The 21379-nt window shown below is 36.9% G+C and overlaps 1 protein-coding gene across 9 annotated transcripts in view; it reads left to right on the top strand.

Annotated features, from left to right (window-relative positions):
- NAALAD2 (N-acetylated alpha-linked acidic dipeptidase 2) overlaps positions 1 to 19710 on the top strand; it is a 61354-nt gene extending 41644 nt beyond the window's left edge. For all 9 annotated transcript variants that reach the window (XM_070623918.1, XM_070623920.1, XM_070623922.1 and 6 more), the window contains 3 exons: positions 2591 to 2672; positions 3822 to 3914; positions 19115 to 19710. In XM_070623918.1, coding sequence (XP_070480019.1) covers positions 2591 to 2672; positions 3822 to 3914; positions 19115 to 19304 — 365 coding nt within the window. In that variant the 3' untranslated portion in view covers positions 19305 to 19710. The remainder of the gene's footprint in view (positions 1 to 2590; positions 2673 to 3821; positions 3915 to 19114) is intronic.
- The last annotated feature ends 1669 nt before the right edge of the window (positions 19711 to 21379 follow it).

Here is a 21379-nt window from a genome sequence, read left to right as displayed (position 1 = left end):
AAGATTAGCCCTGAGCTAACTACTGCCAGTCCTCCTCTTTTTTTGCTGAGGAAGACTGGCCCTGAGCTAACATCTGTGCCCATCTTCCTCTACTTTATACATGGGACGCCTACCACAGCATGGCTTTTGCCAAGTGGTGCTATGTCCGCACCCAGGATTTGAACCAGCAAACCCCAGGCCGCTGAGAAGCGGAACGGGCGAACTTAACCACTGCGCCACTGGGCTGGCTCCTATAGTCATTATTTTATTAATACTGCATATATCTTTTAGTGTTTGTCTACATGGAGGATTTTTTACATAGTTTTAAGCATTCTTTCCTTTGATATCCAGCCGTTTTGTGTTTGCTGCTCTATGTCATGTATCTCCTGCAAGGCAGGGATGAAATAAGTGTAGTGTGGTAGCATTGAGCATTGGGTCTGGAAGCAGTTTCCTGGTTCAAATGCTGGCTCTAATATTTAGTCACTGTGTGTCCTTGGGAAAGCTGCATAACTCCTCCGTGTGTCAGTTTTCTTATGAGTGAAATGGCAAAGAGGAATATAACATGTTTTCAAGATTGCTGTGGAGATTCAGTTGGTTGATTTATAGAAACACTGGTGACTGTGACTGACACTTAGTGCTCATAAAAGTTACCTATTACTACTGTTCTATTGTAACCATTTTCTTTTATTATTCTGGGAGTACATATTCTTAGTACATACCAAAAGTATCAAATATGTACTGAGTGTCTACTAGGTACCAAGTAGTATGTTAGTTCCTGGGAGTTGTAAGGATGTCTAAGACATAGTCGTTGTCCTCAAAGAGCTTAAAATCTCATGTGAGGAAGGAGAAGACGCAATGCAAGGGACATGCTGTTGTAGGGGTACAGAGAGAGTACTGGAAGTGCACAGAGAGTGAAGTGGGCAGCACTGGCTTTTGAATATTATGACATAAGAATTAGTAATCTTTAGAAAGTTATGATGAGCAGCAGATCTTTATTTCTAAGATCTAGAAATAAAATGAAGCAAAGAAAATTTAGGAAATTGCATTTACTTAGACATGATTGGAGAATCTCTGTAATGGTGGGGACAATGGAGAGATGAAATTGGAGAAATAAGTAGAGCCTAGAACAAGTTGGATATTCATAGTTCTGTGGCTGTCCAGCACTCAGTTCTCTTCCTAAATACCCTGACTGCCTTTGTTGAGTTACCTTTTATCAACTTGTAGAAGTCAGGGTCCAGTTGAGAGACAGAAACCACACCATTACAGTGGGAGGACTCTTTATATATACGAGGTTAATTGATCCACCGGTTACCTTCCTAGGGACCTAGTCTGATCTATTAATGCCTGTCTCCCCCATATTTTCAAACTCTCCATCTCTACTGGTGACTCTCCATCAGTGTTAAACATTCTCATATCTTTTCTAGCTTGAAAACGTTTATTCTACCTGATGTGCCCTACTTCCTTCACAATCAAAATTCTTCACGTAGCGCCAGGCAAAAAGTCCCTCAGAAAATGTTTTAATGAAGGAAGGAATGATGGATGGATAGACGCATATATAATCTACAGTCCCTGTCTTGTTCTTTACCTCCCACTAACCAATCCACTGCACTGTCTTAGGTTCCTACTCTACTGAAATTGCTCTTGCCCAAGTTATCACTCACTTGTGTCACTAAATCCCGGGGACACGTTTCAGTTCTTATCTATCTTCACTTCTGTGCTTCAGTGGAAATTTAAAATTCCTTCTTCAACACTCTTTTCTCACAGCTTCCATAATATCTATTCTTTATTTGATTGTACATGATTAAAAAAACAGCAACAATAATTAAAGCTTAAAGAATATCCAGGACTAAAAAGACCTTTTTTCTTATACTGAATGTACTACTTACTAGCTGTGTGACCTAATAGAAATCCCATGTCTGGAGCTGTAGGGGTTTATCTGTAAAATGAGTATGTATTCCATGCCTCATAGGATTAATGCAAGAAGCAAATTGATATTGTATATTAATGTCTGGGTTAGAACAAATGGAAAAATGATAAATAGGTTGTAATAAAAAATATACTGAGAACCTAATCCCTTTTTCTCCAGAAACCTTGTGAACTAAGGAAGAGTTTGATCAGACTAAACCTGATCCTATTTCTTAGAGTCTAGATATATCAGCTTGTCACAAGTTGCCTTTAAACAAAATCTTAAATCACTACTTAAAAACAACGATTAGCATTGTTTTATTCTGTAATAATTACAGGAACATCGCTCATTTATAGCCGTATCCAGATCTAGCATATGGTAGTTTTCCCAATAAATATGCACTGAATGAATAACTAAATGAATGCTGGGTTTCTGGTAAATTATGAGTTAAAAGAATTATTTACATCTTAGACTCTTGAAAGTTATTTCCTTAAGAATCAATTTAGCCATTTTCTATCTTATACATTATTTTGTTACAATATTTTCTAATAATTCCCATGGATCTGCAAGAAGGCTCAGTAGAAAAATGGTTTCAGTATCTATTCTGTCATATCAGCCTGGAAGGGGAGGGCAGGAAAGTGAACCTCTGAAATATGAAGCACTTGTGTTTATGAATTTCATTCTACTTTTCTTTTTTTAAAAAAGATTCCCTGTTTTCTGCTGTGAAAAACTTCTCAGAGGCTGCTTCAGATTTTCACAGAAGACTTACCCAAGTTGATCTTAACGAGTAAGTTTCAAATGTAAAGCTCCCTACTGTTTTGAAAAGCAATCTGCTTACTCGACTGAACTGTGTACACTCATGTAAGCATTCAGCTCTAAATCACTGCTACTCAGATCATGGTCTGCAAACCAGCAGCATCAGCGTCACCGGGAAGCTTGTCAGAAAGGCAGAATATCAGACCCCACCCAAGACCGACTCAATTAGAGTGCTGCACTTTAACAAGCTCTCCAGGTGGACTGTATTCACATGAAAGTTCGAGGAGCATTGCTCTAAATCGTAGACTAAAACTTCATCCCAACACAAGGGCCAAAGAGACATGCCTTTAGGAGTTTACATGATGAGAATTCTGACTATAGCTGGAAATTCATAGTTCTGCAGCTTTAAGTACCTTTGTAGTATATTTCACTACAGGCCTAATACTCCTATGACCAGTGTAGAGATTCTTTTTTTATTGATATTTTTCTGCATTTCATTTAACCTGTTGCTACTTTTAGGTTGAAAAATAAAAGTTGCACTCAAAGCATTATTTAATAAGCATAAATTTTTCCACAGTACAGTCCATGTCATATTTCTTTATTTTTTTCAGAGTCAATCAGAATAAGCTTTCCCACCTCCCATATTGCCAGAAAGCTTTCCAGTCATTTTGAGGGGCTCACACAGTACCCCAAAAAGAGAGTTGGCAGATTCTGAGTGGGAATCTACCATTCTATAGGCAGCTGTCTGCCAACTTCTTGCAGGCTCCTGCAACTTTCCTTCGTTCTTCACTGTTCAGCCTTTATTCTGCTTCTTTCCTCCACAGTAGAAGTGAATGGCTTATCAAGAGCAACTGGATAGTACGCCTTGTCTACCTTTGCAAGAGGCCTGGCTATCCTCCTAGAAAGAATTAAAAATGTCTTTCACTTCTTTCTGATCAATCTGTGGTCTTGAAAAACAAAACAAACCATTTTGCAATAGGTCTCTCTGCTTATTATAAATATTAGAAAGATGTCCCTGCTAGTATATGTAGCCTACCATGTAAAGCAATACTCTGTTAATATGCATTTTCTTAACTTCTAAAATCAATAGATTTTTATGTTCCCATGCCTTATCCTTATTTAATATTATTTTAAAATATGGTTCCGTGGTAAGAGTTATAATTATTCTCTCTCCTCAAAGTCCCATTGCAGTGAGAATCATGAATGACCAGTTGATGCTCCTGGAAAGAGCATTCATCGACCCCCTTGGTTTGCCAGGGAGGCAGTTCTATAGGTAAGGAAGCAACAGGTGTCCCACTAAAGGACACCAAATACCTCACTGACCCAAACCAGCCTCCCTAAGGTCAGCTTTAAACTACTGCCATCAGGTGAATGGAAGGTGAATATGTATACTGAGAGGAACGTGGGTAAGATTATACATAACAGTATAAGTTGTAATATTAGAAAAATTAATTTCATATTGTTTATTGTTTTGCTGTAGATGTAAATGGTAAATGATAGTTGACAAAGAACTCTTTATAAGAAAATCTAAAAGCCCTAGGATCTCAAAGGGCGTCTTAGAGCTCATGTCGTTCAAATTTCTACATGAATCTGTTCTATGAGATCTCAGCTAAGTAGTTATCCAGCCTCTGTTTGAATCTTCCATTGATGAGAAGCTTACTATCTCATGCGGAAGTCCATTCCATTTTAGGAAAGGTCTACTTCATGGAAAGTTTTCTTCATAAAGATCTATTTCCCTGTAATTTTCTCCCTCTGATCCGTTCTGCTCTCCAGAGTCATACAGAGTAAGTCTAGATCTATTTCCATACATTTTAGGTTTTTGAAGCTGGCTACTAGGTTTCCCCTAAAGAAGTATCCTCTTTTGTGTCTATATCTCTATGTTTTCTTTCAGTGTCTTAGCTGCATGCTTTTGGATAGCCTCGTTTTTCGAGGTACTTAAACTACGGTTCCTTGGTAGAAAATCATAAAAGTCCTAGCATTTAGAATCAGAAAATCTGTGGTCTAGTTTACTTACACGTGTGATTTAGAGCAAGTCACTACTAGTTTTCTCATCTGAATTAAGATGGTGATAACTGTTATTTTACAAGGCTGTTTATCATCAAATAACATATGCAAAAGACAGTTCTATATATTACCTTTCTTAGAAATATTAGTGATTAGTATTAACACTTAACTAACTATAAACACAGGCTTTTACAGCCCAGCTCTGTCACATGCTAAGAGTGACCTGGGCAATTACTTCTCCCAGCTTCAGGTTCCTCAGCTATCAATGGAGATTATAACTGCTTTCACCTCATAAGTTTGTAGATTTAAGGCATGCAGAAGACTTAGCTCAGAAATCGATATGCTCAGCAAATGGTTGCTATTTTTATAAAATCATAAGTAATATGAGCATAAATGTTTTATTGATACAAATGAAATAGCATCCATCAATTATTTACATAAATCAAATAAATTGAAAGCAATGTATAGGTTAATCCTCTCTTGCCTAGTCTTAGTCTATCTTTATATATTTATTTATATTATAAGCAAAACATCTCTATTTTGTCAAAATAAATTCAAACTCTGTAGAAGCCTATAGAATAAAAAGGGACAGTACACCTTCAGCATTCCCTCCTATAACCTGCACCCAAACACTTGTTATCCTTTCAGAGAAAATCACTGTTAAGAGTTTGGTGTGAATTTTTTAGTGCATTTATGTACAAATGTACATATATATTTATTCATCTCTTTTTACATAAATGGGACCGTACATTATTTTGAAACTTGCTTTTTTTCTTAACACTTTATCTTAGAGATCTTTCCATGTCAGTGTATATAGCTTTAGCTCTTTCTTCTGTCTGCTACATAGTGTTGCATTGTATGGTTTACATGTATAATTTTTTTAGTCCTGAATTTTCAATTAGATTTGTTTTTTCCCTAATTATTTACTATTATAAAAAGTACCACCATAGATGTCCCTGTCTCCTACTGGAACATTTTTTTAATATCTCTATAATCAACATCTAGGATTTTAGGCTTAAAGGGTAAACACACTTGAAATTTGATTAAGTAAATGCCAAACTGTTCTCTAAAAAGACTGTACTATATTTTAAAAATTTATTTGGAACTATTAACTGAATATTAAGACTCTATTCTAAAGCCAAGGGGAGAGGTGGTTTAAGATGGCGATGTTGGAAGATCCTGAACTCACCTCCTCCTGTGAATACACTGAATCTATAGCTACATATGGAACAATTTCCTCTTTAGAGGCCTGAAAACTAACTGAGCAACTCCTTCACATCGGGCAAATGAGAAAAAGGTCACGTTGCAGCAGGAAGGAGAAGCTGAGACCCAGACTCACCATAAACCCCACCACTGGCGTGGTAACCCACAATCAGAAGGGAATGCACAAACCTGGAGCTTCCTTGTGAAGAGCAAAGGGTTCGTACCCCAATTTGGGTGCCCAACTTTTAAGACTTGCACCTGAGAGGAGTTCTCAAAACATCTGGCCTTGAAAACCAATGGGGCTCATGTCCATGACACTAAAAGGGCTGTAGCAAACTGAGAAACATCTCCTAAAGGGCTCATGTGGACTCAGTCACTATAGGAAACTGCCCTTTGAAAAGCACCCAGATTTTATGTGAAAGAGATTCATTTGCTAATCTTAAAGCATCAGCGAGAAGGGCAGAGGCCTGCAGGGATGCTCTCTGGATTAAGGCTGGTGCGCACCATCTTCACGCTCTCCTTCTGCCAAGCTCCAAAGTGTCAGTATCTCCCAGAGGGGAGCTTTTACCTGAATCTGGACCCCAGTTTTTACAGCTGCCACCCAGGGGATGCCACTTGAGTGCCTGGTTCTAGTGGCCAGAGGGGCTTGTGCTCCTGGGTCCCTCAGAACTGTTAACAATTGGAGAAATGGTGCTTGGCAGGCTACCATCCCCAGGGTATCGCACAGACAGCAGACTGAAACACACCACCAGTCTTTCTGTAAGAGGCCTATTTGCTTGTCCTGGAGCTTCAGCCTGAGGAGCAGGCTTGCGGTTTGGCACAAATCTAGAGGCCACAGAGATGCTCTCAGGGAACGTAGACTGGGGAAATGCCATCTTTCCCTCTGCCTTACTACAACTCGCTGGTATATCTCAGAAAGGAGCTTATACAGTTTTACAACTGTTGACACCTCCATATCACCTGGCTCTGGTGGCCACCAGGGCTTACACTTGTGGTCCCACAGGGTGGTATATATTTGCTTACTTTAAAAGCTGCTGCCTGAGGGTCTGGCTATCAATCAACCTGAAACTAAGGGCTGACTGAGATACTCCCCTTTGGTACACTGACCAGTCTTGGCACAGTCTAAACTACTGGGAGCTATTAAAATAAAATAGGCTGTTGGGCAATCACAAAGGTATGAGAGACAGCCAAGAGCTAGGGCAAGTTTGAATGATAGGTTCATCTCCTACATGAAGACACTCCTTCAAGAGCAGGAGAGGTGGCTTTTCATCTAATGCATAGAAACCAACATAAAGAGTAAAAAGCAAAATGAGGAAACAAAGAAATATGTTCCTAACAAAAGAACAAGATAAAACCTTAGGAAAAAACCTTAATGAAATGGACATAAGTAATCTACCTGATAAAGAGTTCAAAGTAATGGCCATAAAGATGCTCACTGAACTTGGGAGAAGCAAATGAACTGAACACACTGAAAATTTCAACAAAGAGATAGAAAATATAAAAAAGTACAAAATAGAAGTCACAGAGTTGAAGAATACAATAATTGAACTGAAAAATACAGCAGAAGGGTTCAACAGCAGACTAGATGAAGCAGAAGAAAGGATCAGTGAATTCAAATAGAGAGCAGTGGAACTCACCGAATCAGAGCAGTAAAAAGAAAAGATAACGAAAAAAAGTGAAGTTAGCTTAAGGGGCTCATGGGAAAACTTCAAACATAGTAACATTCGCATCACAGGGGTCCCAGAAGAAGAGAAAGAGAGAGGGGCTTAAAACTTCCCTAACCTGCAGAAGGAAACAGACATCCAGGAAGCCCACATCGTTCTAAATAAGATAAACCCAAAGAGACCCACATCAAGACACATTATAATTAAAATGTCAAAAGTTAAAGACAAGGAGAGAATCTTAAAAGCAGCAAGAGAAAATAACTTGTTATGTACAAGGGAACCCCCATAAGAATATGAGAAGATTTTTCAGCACAAACCTGGCAGGCCAGAAAGGAGTGGCATGATATATTCGAAGTGCTCAAAGAAGAAAACCTCCCAACCAAGAATGATCTGTCCAGCAAAGTTTATCATTCAGAATCGAAGGGGAAAGTTTTCTAGACAAACAAAAGCTAAAGGAGTTCATCATCACTAAACTAGCCTTACAGGAAATATTAAAAGAAGTTCTTTAAGATGAAAAGAAAGGACACTAATTAGTAACAAGAAAATATATGAAAGTATAAATCTCACTGGTAAAGGTAAATATATAGTAGAGATAGAGGATTAATATAAAGCTAGTATGAAGCTTGAAATACAAAAGTAGTAAAAATAACTACAACTATAGTAATTAAGGGATACACAGGATAAAAAGAAGTAAAATGTGACATCAAAAACATAAAATGTGTGGAGAGAAGAGTAAAAATATAGAGCTTTAGGATGTGTTCAAATTTAAGTTGTTATCAAGCTAAAATAGACTGTTAAAGATACAAGTTGTTATATGTAAGCATCATGGTAACCACAAAGCAAAAACCTATAGTACATACACAAAAGGTAATGAGAAAGGAATCTAGATACCATTAAAGAAAGTTATCAAACCACAAAGGAAGAAACCAAGAGAAGAAAGGAACAAAGAGGAACCACAAAACAGCCAGGAAACAATGAACAAAATGGCAATAAGTACATACTTATCAATAATTACTTTAAATGTAAATGGACTAAGTTTTCCAATCAAAAGACATAGAATGGCTGAATGGATTTAAAAAAAAAAAAAAAACAAGACCCATCTGCATGCCACCTATAAGAGATTCACTTCAGATGTAAGGACAGACAGAAAGTGAGTGGATGGAAAGTGAAAGGATGGAAAAAGACTTTCCATGCAAATGAAACCAAAAGAAAGTGAGGGTAGGGGCTAGCCCCGTGGCCGAGTGGTTAAGTTCTCATGTTCCACTTCAGTTGCCCAGGGTTTCACTGGTTTGAATCCTGGGCGTGGACATGGCACAGCTTGTCAGGCCATGCTGAGGCAGCATCCCACATGCCACAGCTATAAGGACCCACAACTAAAAATACGCAACTATGTACTGGGGGGCTTTGGAGAGAAAAAGGAAAAATAAAATAAAATAAAAAGAAAGTGAGGGTAGCTATACTTGTATCAAACAAGATACTTTAAAGAAAACGTTGTAGTAAGAGACAAAAAAGGGTGTTACACAATGATAAAGGGGTCAATCCAAGAAAAGTATATAACATTTGTAAATATTAATGAACTTATGTAGGAGCAACTAAATATGTAAAGCAAGTATTAACAGACCTAAAGGGAGAAACAGATAGTAATACAATAATAGTAGAGGTCAAGTCAAGAAAGAAACACCAGCCTTAAACAACATGTTAGACCAGGTGGACTTAAAAGATATATACAGAACATTCCACCAAAAAGCAGAACACACATTCTTCTCAAGTGCACATGGAATATTCTCTAGGGTAGATCATATGTTATGCCACAAAACAAGTCTCAACAAATTTAAGAAGATTGAAATCATATCAAGCATCTTTTTTGACCACAGTGGTTTGAAACTAGAAATAAATTACAAGGAGAAAACTGGAAAATTCAAAAATATGTGGAGATTAAACAACATGCTACTGAACAACCGATGAGTCAAAAGAGAAATCAAAAAATATCTTGACAGAGACGAAAATGGAAATACAACATGCCAAAATTTATGGAAAGAGGCAAAAGCAGTTCTAAGAGGAAAGTTCATAGTGATAAATACCTACCTCAAGAAACAAGAAAAATTTCAAATAAACAACCTAACATTGCACCCCAAGGAACTAGAAAAAGAAGAAAAAATGAAGTCCAAAGTTAGTAGAAGGAAGCAAATAAAGATAAGAGTGGAAATAAATAGGGACTAAAAACACAACAGAAAAGATCAATGAAACTAAGAAATAGTTCTTTGAAAACATAAACAAAATTGACAGACCTTTAGCTAGGCTCACCAAGAAAAAAAGAGGTCTCAAATAAATAAAACCAGAAGTGAAAGAGGTGACGTTGCAACTGAAACCAAAGAAATACAAAGATCATAAGAAACTACTATGAAAAATTATAAGCCAACAAATTGGACGACCTAGAAGATATGGATGAATTCCCAGAAACATACAACCTTTCAGGACTGAATCATAAATAGAAAATCTGAATAGACCAACTACCAGTAAGGAGATTGAATCAGTACTAAAAAACATCCCAAGAAACAAAAGTCCAAGACTAGACAGCTTCACTGGTGAATTCTACCAGACATTCAAAGAAGAATTAACACCAGTCCTTGTCAGACTCATCCAAAAAACTAAAGAAAGGGAACACTTCAAAACTCATTTCATGAGGCCAGCATTACCCTGATACCAAAACCAGATAAGGATAACACAAAAAAAGAAAATTACATTTCTGTATCCCTGATGAATATGGATGCAAAGATCCTCCATGAAATATTAGCAAACCAAATTCAACAATACATTAAAAGGATCATATACCATGACCAAGAGGGATTCATTCCAGGGATGCAAGGATGGTTCAACATCCACAAATAAATCAATGTGATACACCACCTTAACAAAATGAAGAAGTGACATCAGCATCATGGTGGTGTGACTCATTCCCTTTATCTATTCCCTCTAAGTTACAACCAATGGAACATCCATAGACCAACACAGGATCCTCTACTCCACACAACAAAATGCCTGAGAGATCCACACATCTGTACATCTGAAGGAGGGTGGACTGTGCCTTGTGGAGATAGCAGGACTAGGGGGTGGTGGCAGCTGCTCCTGGGATGAGAGGCTCCAAAAACACCTCAGGTGCACACAACCAGAGGCTCTAGGAACTGTGGCAGCACCCACATCACCCCGGCAGTGGTGATGGCACCCTCGACCTGAGGTTCCAGGAACTGTGCTGGCTTCTGAGACCAGAGGCTTCAGAAACCAAGGTAGCACCTACAATCAGAGGCTCCAGGAACTGCAGTGGCACTTGCAAACCAGCACTCCCTACCTAGTAGCAACAGTGCCTTTGACCCTGGCACTTCCAGCAGTGGAGGCCACGTTTTATTTTTTTATTATTTTTTATTCTTCTTCCCAAACCCCTCAGTACATGGTTATATATTCTAGTTGTAGGTCCTTCTGGCTCTGCTATGGGACACCACCCCAGCATGGCTTGATGAGTGGTGCCAGGTCCACACCCAGGATCCACCAGTGAAACCCTGGGCCACCAAAGTGGAGCATATGAACTTAACCACTCGGCCACAGGTCTGGCCCTTGGCAGCTGCATTTTAGATCTTGGTGTCCACAGCGGCAGTGGCCACAAACTGTAGCTCCAGGAACTGTGGCAGCATCAGCAACTGGAGGCTCCCGGAACCCCAATGGCACCCACAACCTAAAGACCCTCTGCCCGGCAGGTGTGCTGGTGACCTCAGCTTGCCTGGCTGCAGTGGCAACACCTGAGAACCTGATGCCCTCAGCAGTGGTGGTGCCAGCACCTCCAGAAAACCCAGTAGCAGCAGTGGTGGCTCCTGCCATCCTGAACCTCCAAGTCACAGCAGGAGCCACAACCCCAGTGTCTCCACCCACAGGGTCAGCACCTACAAACCTGACAACCTCTGAGGCAGAGGTTCCCATGACCTAGCTTCCACCCTCTCCTTCCCCCTCCCCTTGCTGTGGTGGTGGAACCTGCAACCCTGGAAGCAGCAAGATATCAGCAATCTCAGTGGCACAAGCAGTGGCAACAAGGGTAATGAAAACACCTCTGGCAGAGGCAGTAGAGTATGGAAAGAGCTGTCTTTAAAATATAACCAGAGGCAGCTCAGAATCAAAGTAAACAAAGCTTTACCAAAATAAGAAAGGTGTTCACTACTAAAAATGCACCAGTGAAGGAAAACTCATCAAGCAACGTGAAAAATTATGGTTACATAGTATCACAAAAAGAACATGACAATTCTCCAGAAACCAAACTTGAAGTCATGGAAGATTGCAATTTAACTGATAGAGAATTCAAAATAGCATTCATAAAGAAATTCAATGAGCTACAAGAAAACTCAGAAAGTTCAGTGAACTCAGGAATAAAATTCATTATTAGAAGTATTTACTGAAGATATTGAAACTCTAAAAAAGAAAGAAACAGAAATTCTGGAGCTGCAGGACTCAATAAATCAGATGAAGAATACACTAGAAAGAATTGGAAATAGAGCAGACCATATGGAAAAGAGAATTAGCAAGCTCAAATGTGGAAGAGGAGAGACAACTAACATGTTTTAAAATTAAGAAACTCTACAAGAAATATATGACAAATATATTACAAAAAGCAACATAAGGCTAATGGGTATCTCAGAAGGAGAATACAGGGAGAAGAGAGTGGAGAGCTTAGTTAACAAAATGATAGCTGAGAACTACCCAATCTTTGAGAAGTACCTGGATATGCAATTACATGAAGCTAACAGAACATTTAATTATCTCAACACAAAAAGACCTTCTCCAAGATATATTTTATTGAAACTGTCAGAAGTCAATGACAAAGAATTTTAAATAGAGCCAAGGAAAAAAAAGACAGTAACCTTCAAAGGAACCCCCATTAGGCTATTAGCAGAATTCTCAGCAGAAATTCTGCAGGCCAGGAGAGGGTGGAATAACATATTCAAAATATTGAAAGATAAAAACTGCCGGCCAAGAATACTCTATCCAGCAAAGGCATCCTCCAGACATGAAAAAGAAATAAAGGCTTTCCCAGATGAAAGCTGAGGGAGTTCACTACCCACTAGACTTACCCTATAAGAAATGTTGAAAGGAGCTCTTCTACCAGAAATGAAAGTGAAAAAGTACACACAACTTTGAGTAAAGTAATAAGTAAACAGAACCAGAAAATTGCAAAGCTATTGCAGAATAGGGTGTTAAACACTTAATTGTAGCATAAAGGTTAAAGGGAAAAAACTAATTAAAAATAACTAAAGCTACTTCAATATGGTAATGAACTCACAACATAAAAAGGGATAATGTGGACAACAAAAACATAAAAGGGGAAGAGGAAAAGGATGAACCCTGTATAGGAAAATGAAAATAAGATACTATCAGCAGAAAAAAGACAATTTTATCTATGAGATATTGTATACAAACAGCATCATAACCATAAAACAAAAATCTAGAGCGGACACACAAAACAAAAAAAAAAAATGAGAAAAACATCATAGAAAATGACTAAAAAAAAAAAGGCATATAGAAACACAAGGGAAAAGAAACAATGGAGAGATAGAACAACCAGAAAACAAGATAAAATGGCAGTAGTAAGTCCTTATATATCAATAAAAACCTTAAATGTAATTGGATTGAACTCAATAATCAAAAGACACAGAGTTGCTAGATGGATTAAAAAACAAGACCAAACAATATGCTGCCTTCAGGAGACTCATCTGAGCTCAAAGCCAAACATAGGCTCAAAGTGAAGGGATGAAAGATGATAATCCAAGCAAATGGCAACCAAAAGAAAGTGGGTATAGCCATACTTACATCAGACTAAATAGATTTCAAGCCAAATAAGGTAACAAGAGACAAAGATAGACATTATATAATGATAAAGGTGACAACCCATCAAGAAGGCATGACATTTATTAATATATATGCACCCAACATAGGAGCACCAAAATATATAAAGCAACTGCTAACAGACCTAAAGGGAGAAATTGACAGCAATACAACAAAAGTAAGGGACTTTAACACCCTACTTACGTTGATGGATAGATCATCCAGACAGAGAGTCCACAACGAAAAATTGGCCTTGAATAACACATTAGACCAGATAGACTTAATAGATATATACAGAACATTCCATCCAAAAACAGAGTACGCATTCTTCTCAAGTACACATGGAACATTCTCAAGGATAGACTATACATTGGGAAACAAAACAAGTCTCAATAAATTTAATAATGAAATCATATAAAGTATCTTTTCTGATCAAAATGGTATAAAACTAGGAATCAACTAAAGAAGACTGGAAATCACAAATATGTGGAGATTAAACAACATGCTACTGAAGAGCTATTGGATCAATGAAGAAACCAAAGGAGAAATAAAAAAATACATGGAGATAAATAAAAATGAAAATACGACATACCAAAATCTTTGGGATACAACAAAAGTTGTACTAAGAGGGAAGTTTATAGCAAAATAGGTCTACCTCAAGAAACAAAAAATTCTCAAACAGTCTAACCTTACACAAAAAAGAACTAGAAAAAGAACAAGTGAACTCAAAGAAAGTTGAAGGAAGGAAATAGAAACCACAGAGGAAATAAACAGAAACTAAGGAGACAGTAGAAAAGATCAATAAAACTAAGACCTTGTTCCTTGAAAAAATAAACAAAATTGAAAACCTTTAGCTAAACTCACTAAGAAAAAGAGAAGCCTCAAATAAATAAAATCAGAAATGAAAGAGCAGAAGTTACAGTGGATACCCTAGAAATACAAAGGATCACAAGAGACTAATACAAACAGCTATACACCAACAAATTAGAAAATCTAAAAGAAATGGATAAATTTTTAGAATCAAACAACCTTCCCAGACTAAACCATGAAAAAATAGAAAATATTTTAGACCAATCTTTCCAAAAGAGATTGAAACAGTAATCAAAACTTCCTAACAAACGAAAGTCCAGGACCAGGCAACTTCCCTGGTGAATTCTACGAAACTTCAAAGAAGATTTAACATTTATCCTTCTCAGACTGTTCCAAAACACTGAAAAGGAAAGAACACTTCTTCCTAATTCATTGTAAGACCAACATCACCTTGATACCAAAACCAGATAAAGATAACACAAAAAAAGAAAATTACAGGTCAATATCTCTGATCAACTTAGATGCAAAAATCCTCAACAAAACATTAGCAAACCAAATACAACAATACATTAAAAAGGATCATAACACCATGACAAGTGGGCTTTATTTCAGGGATGCAAGGATAGTTCAACATCTGCAAGTCAATCAACATGATACACCACAGTAACAAATTAAAGGATAAAAATCATATGATCATCTCAATAGATGCAGAAAAAGCATCTGACAAGATTAAGCATCCATTTTTGATAAAAAACTCTTGAAAAATGGGTACAGAAGAGAAGTACATCAACATAATAAAGGCCATCTATGATAAACCTACATCTAAATCATACTCAATGGTGAGAAACTGAGAGCTTTTCCTCTAAGATCAGGAAGAAGACAAGGATGCCCACTCTCACCACTTTTACTCAACATACTGCAAGTCCCAGCCAGAGCAGTGAGGCAAGAAAAAGAAAGAAAAGGGATCCAAGTTGAAAAGGAAGAGTAAAACTGTCACTATTTGTGGACTCCATGATTTTATATAGAGAGAACCCTAAAGACTCCACCAAAAACTATTAAAAATAATAAACGACTATAGTAAAGTGGCAGAATACACAATCAATATAGAAAAATCTGTTGCATTTCTATATGCCAACAACAAACTATCAGAAAGAAAAATTAAGAAAACAATCCCATTTACAATTTAAAAAGTAAAATAAAATACCTACTAATAAATTTAACCAAGGATGTGAAATACTTGTATGCTGAAAACTAAGACATTGCTGAAAGAAATTGAAGTAGACACAAAGAAATGGAAATATATTCCATGCTCACGGATTGGAAGAATTACATTGTTAAAATGTCCATATTATCTAAAACAATCTAAGATTCAGTGCAATCCCTATCAAAATCCTACTGGCATTTTTCAGAGAAATAGAACAAGAAAATCCTAAAATTTATATGGAACCACAAAAGATTCTGAAAGAGCCAAAGCAATTCTGAGAAAAAAGAACAAAGCAGAAGGTATCACACTCCCTGATTTCAAACTACACTACAAAGCTATAGTAACCAAAATAGTATGGTATTGGCAGAAAAACAGACACACAGATAAATGGAACAGAATTGAGAGCCCAGAAATAAACCCCCATACATATAGACAATTAATTTATGACAAAGGAGCCAAGAATATACAATGGAGAAAGTAGTCTATTCAATAATTGGTGTTGGGAAAACTGGACAGCCACGTGCAAAAGAGTGACACTAGACCACTACTTTAACACCATACACAAAAATGAACTCAAAATGAATTAAAGATTAAGTGTGGGGCTGGTCCAGTGGTATAGTTGTTAAGTTTGTGTGCTCTGCTTCAGTGGCTCAGGGTTCACAGGTTCCGATCCCAGGCGTGGACCTAGCACCACTCATGAAGCCACACTGTGGCAGCATCCCACGTAAAATAGGATTGGCACAGACGTTAGCTCAGTGACAATCTTCCTCAAGCAAAAAGGGGAAGATTGGCAACAGATGTTAGCTCAGGGCCAGTCTTCCTCAGCAAAAAGAGAAGGTTCAGCAGCAGATGTTAGCTCAGGACTTATCTTCCTCAAAAAAAACCCCCAAATACACTTTTTGTAACTATGTAAGGTGACCAGTGTTAACTAGACTTATTGTGGTGATCATTTGGCAATATATACAAATATCAAATCATTATGTTGTATACCTGAAATTTATATAATGTTATATGTCAATTATACATCAATAAAAAATTTTAAAAAGCCAGATAATACTGCTGTGTTTCAGTCTGCAGTGGTATGGAAATAAGTTTTCCCTTCCTGATTATAAGGATTACTTTTTAACTGAATATATGTTACACACTTCCACTTTCCCCAGTAACTCTAAAAAGAAATGTAGCTATAATATTAATACCAGCTACCTAGAATTTTTCATTTTTTAAATAATTTATTTCAAAACTTTTTTTCCTCATCTGGCAATGTAGATCAGGTTAAAAACAGCTTGTGAATCTTTTTAAAATGTATTTTCTTTATGGAGGTAACATTGGTTTATAACGTTATATAAATTTTAAGTGTACATCATATTTCGATTTCTGTGTAGACTATAGCATGTTCACCACCCAAAGATTAATTACCATCTGTCACTGTACACAGATGCCCTATCACCTCTTTCACCCTTCCTCCTCCCCGCTTCCCGTCTGTTAACCACCAGTCTAATCTCTATGTATTCGTTTGTTGTTATCTTCTACTTATGAGTGAAATCAAACAGTATTTGACTTTCTCTGATTTATTTCCCTTAGCACAATACCTCAAGGTCTATCCATGTTGTCACAAATGGCAAGATTTCATCCTTTTTATAAAGCTGAGTAGAATTGCATTGTGTATATACACCACATCTTTATTTATTCATCCACTGATCGCACTTAGGTTGTTTCCAAATCTTGGCTATTGTGAATAATGTTGCAGTGAACACAGAGGTGCAAATATCTTTACACATTCATGTTTTCGTGTTCTTTGGATAAATACCCAGAAGTCGAATAGCTGGATCATGTGGTAGTTTTATTCCTAATCTTTTGAGGAATCTCCATACTGTTTTCCATAGTGGCGGCAGCAGTTTGCACTCCCACCAGCAGTGGATGAGGGTTCCCTTCTCTCCACACCCTCTCCAACACTTGTTATTTCTTGTCTTGTTAATTACAGCCCTTTTGACAGGTGTGAGGTGATAGCTCATTGTAGTTTTGATTTGCACTTCCCTAATAATTATTGATATTGAACATCCTGTTTCTTGTGCCTTTGTAGATCTTTTAAAACCTGAGATTAAAAAGTTTCAGTATACATACTGGATCAATGCCATTTTTAAGTTATGTTATTTCATGAACTTCAAAAAAGGATAGTAGATTACCAGATTTCTAGTGGAATAAAATTTTTTTACCACTTAGAATTGATAAATATTGGATAAAAATATCAGAGTAATCCAATGTGTACATATATGTATTATATAGGTGTATATATTATATGTATTTATTATAACTTCATAGTGTGATTAATAATGAAAGAATCAGTAAAAATTGCACATATTTTAAAATGTTTTTACTGTGAATATATTTAAAACATCTTAAAATTCAGAAGTGTAAATGTTCACTGCAGAATAAAAAGCATGAGTTACATTAATCTCTGAAAACTTGAGTTGTGGGTAATACACTGAAACTATCACAAGAAAGGCAAATATCCTTCATTGAGCATATTTTAGACATTCTAATACTCTTGTCATTTTTTTCTTTAAGGAAGTTCCTTAAACTTAATGGCTCTATGTGGCAGGCAAAATAATGATCTCCCAAAGATACCCATTCCCTAATACCCAGAGCCTGTGAATATGATAGGTTACATGGCAAAGAAGAATTAAGGTTGCAGATAGAATTCAGGTTTGTAGTCAACCGACCTTATGAAAGGGAAGTTTTCCTGGGTTATCCAGGTAGGCCCAATGATGTGATCACAGGGGTCTTTTATAGTGGGAGCGAGAGGCAGAACAGAAAGGTAGAGTGATGCCGTGTGAAGGGGCCTCACTCTGACCTGCTGTTGTTGGTTTTGCAGATGGAGAAATGAGGGAGGCCTCTAGAAGATAGAAAACAGCAGGCAAATGGATTCTCCCCTAGAGCCTCCAGAAAAGCATGTGGCCCTGCTGACACCTTGATTTTAGCCTAGTGAGACCCATATCAGATGCTAACTGACAGTACTATAAGATAACAAAATCGTGGAATACAAGTTTCTTTCATTATTGTTTTTTAAGGTCTGAAGAATATTGGGAACAGCTGTCATTGTTGAATCTCTCAAAAAAGGCAACACAAAAATAAAAGTTTTTTTCAGTCTCCTCTCTCATTAAATATGTCCATAAAGCATACATGTTATCACTGTTTGTGGGCATGTCCAGGCAGTTAGACAAACCTACTTTCTTCCAACTATATGGGTTAGCAACATATGATTCATGAGACATGTCCTAGCAAATGCATACTGTCAGCTCCTTTCTTTGCTTAAAATTATACCATTACATAAGTATCTCAAGTCAATTATACAGTCATGTGCCACATAACGACATTTCAGTCAATGGCAGACCAAATATATGACGGTGGTCCCATAAGATTAGTAACATATAGCCTAGATGTGTAGCAGGCTGTACCATCTAGGTTTGTGTAAGTATACTCTGTGATGTTCGCACGACAACAAAATCACCCAAGAATGCATTTCTTAGAATGTATCCCTGTCATTAAGTGACTCATGACTGTATGTGTCTTTATTTAGGAGTAACAAAAGTGAATGCCATGAGGAGACACAGAATACTCACTAAGACGTAGTCTATCAAAAGGGAGTGACTAAAGAAAAAGCATCTAAAATGTCATATATGTATACTCTTTAGCTCACCCTGCCTTCTTTATGTTTTTTTCTGTTAGGCACATCATCTTTGCTCCAAGTAGCCACAACAAATATGCTGGAGAATCATTTCCTGGGATATACGATGCTATGTTTGATATTGAAAATAAAGCAGACCCTCGTTCCGCCTGGACAGAAGTAAAGAAACACATTTCTGTTGCAGCCTTTACAATTCAAGCAGCAGCAGGGACTCTGAAAGAAGTGTTATAACAAGTTCTCAGCCAAGTGACTAGCCATTAAAAACTGTTACTGAAAGTCTGAGGATAAAATCCATCTTTCTTTCTAATAACGCATGAAGCCAGAGTCTTCTAAAATCTTGCTTTTCATGTCATGTTTATTTTAGACTTCCACCTTGTTCATCTGCAAAGAGTTTTTTGCCTCTTTAAAAATTCATAACTTCATCAGCAAAGTGTTAATGTAATAAAACAAAACAAAAAACTCCGGTCATGTGGCAGAAAGAGAGAAAGTAACTAAAAATTCCCTAAAATAAAATATGGCAAGGAACTTGAACTTTCAGACATTGCTGGTAGGAATGTAAAACCGAAAACCACTCTGGAAAACAGTTTGGCGGTTTCTTATGAAGTTAAATAAATATAGTTACTTTATGACTCCAAAATTCCACTTGTAGGTATTTACTAAAGAAAAGCAAAAACATAATCACAAGAAGACTCTTACATGCATGTTCATAGCAGTTTAAAAAGGAAACAACCCAAATGTCCATCAACAGATGAGTGGATAAATTGTGGTATGCTCACAATGGAATATGGCTCAGCAATGAAAATGAGATAGCTGCCAATACATGTAATATTATTGGCAGACATTGTTGAGGGAAAGAAGCCAGACACAAGAGAATACTTCGTATATGATTCTATTTATATGAAGAAGAGGCAAAACTAATCTATGGTGTTCGAAATTAGATCGGTGATTGCCTGAGGCAAGTAAGGAGAGGGAGGAGATTGGCTGCAAAGAGGCATAGGGAAACTTTCTGAGATGATGGGCATTTTCTGTATCTTGATCTGGGTGATGGTTACACAGGCATATACATTTGTTAAACCTCCTAAAACTGTAAACTTAAAATGTGTGAAAATTTTACCTCAATAAATTCGATTATCAAAAAAACAGTCTGGCAGGGAAACTGGAATAACACACTTTCTCTTATGAGATCACTGTGGAGTGCCAAATGGTAAGGAAAAAAGTGAATAATATCCATACGCTTGATAACTTCAATTCTACTGAATAATACATAAGTCTGATAGGTAAAGAAAATACTTGCCACAAATCTTCATACTCTGACTCCTATAAAGAAAAACGGAAATCAGCATTGGCAAACTTTTATGCAGAGCCTAATGACTCAGAATTATGGGTAAGCTGTGATGAAAACTTCAACAAGCTTGATTGTTCAGTTACTTTGCCTTTTAAAAAGAGTTGAGAATCAAAAATTGAAAAACCTTTTATAGGCAGGCACACTAACTACAATAAGGATTGACAACTCAAAGTCTGACTGTAAGGAGAAACTACCCCTGCTAGCCTTGCTCACTGACCAACAATACAATTTAATTTAACGAACAGTGGAAGTATTTAGTTTAGGGACAAAATTTTCATATATATTTCAATATTACCAGAAGGTATCACACTGATTCTCCACAATAAAATAAGTGGCATGCACAGAAATGCCTTAAGTCATAATGATAAATTTTAAATAGGATCTATTCCTTCTGCTTAAAGAGGCAATAGAGTATTCGGCTTAAAAAAGACCGTAAAGTATATTATTTATACAGTATAAATTTATAAAGCATATAAAATTAAGGCTTTTGTAAAAATAGTTTCAGCAAATCTAGGGATTTAACTTCACTACCATACCATATTACCTTGGTACAACACTTTATTTTAGGGTAAAGAGGAGTAACTGTCTTTAATTTTTGCCTTAAAGCATTATGTTGTAGGTAGGATACTGAGTTAAGACCCATAAGTTGCACGTTTCCACTATCCAACTGAGTAAATCATTACATATTTCTAGGCATCAGTCTCCTCATTCTCCAACTCTATTATATCATTTTTAAAGAGGACAAAACACAAAAGTTTCTCTCTTTTTGTCTTCTTCCTGCTGGTAGCTTTCCTGAAGAAAGATATGGGTTGCTAAAACAGCAAGTGTAGTTGGAAATATTAGTTTGGAGGAAAACAGTAACACTTGCAACTTATCGTTCCCTTTAATCGGTAAGTTATTTTGTTTTTTATCATATTTAATCAACAGCTGATCATTACAACAAGTGATTATGTGGCATGCA

This window comes from Equus przewalskii, chromosome 6 (genome assembly GCF_037783145.1).
Source record: "Equus przewalskii isolate Varuska chromosome 6, EquPr2, whole genome shotgun sequence".
Taxonomy (NCBI): Eukaryota; Metazoa; Chordata; class Mammalia; order Perissodactyla; family Equidae; genus Equus; species Equus przewalskii.
The sequence above is the reverse complement of the archived record's forward strand: the minus strand, read 5'-3'. Positions and strand labels throughout refer to the sequence as shown.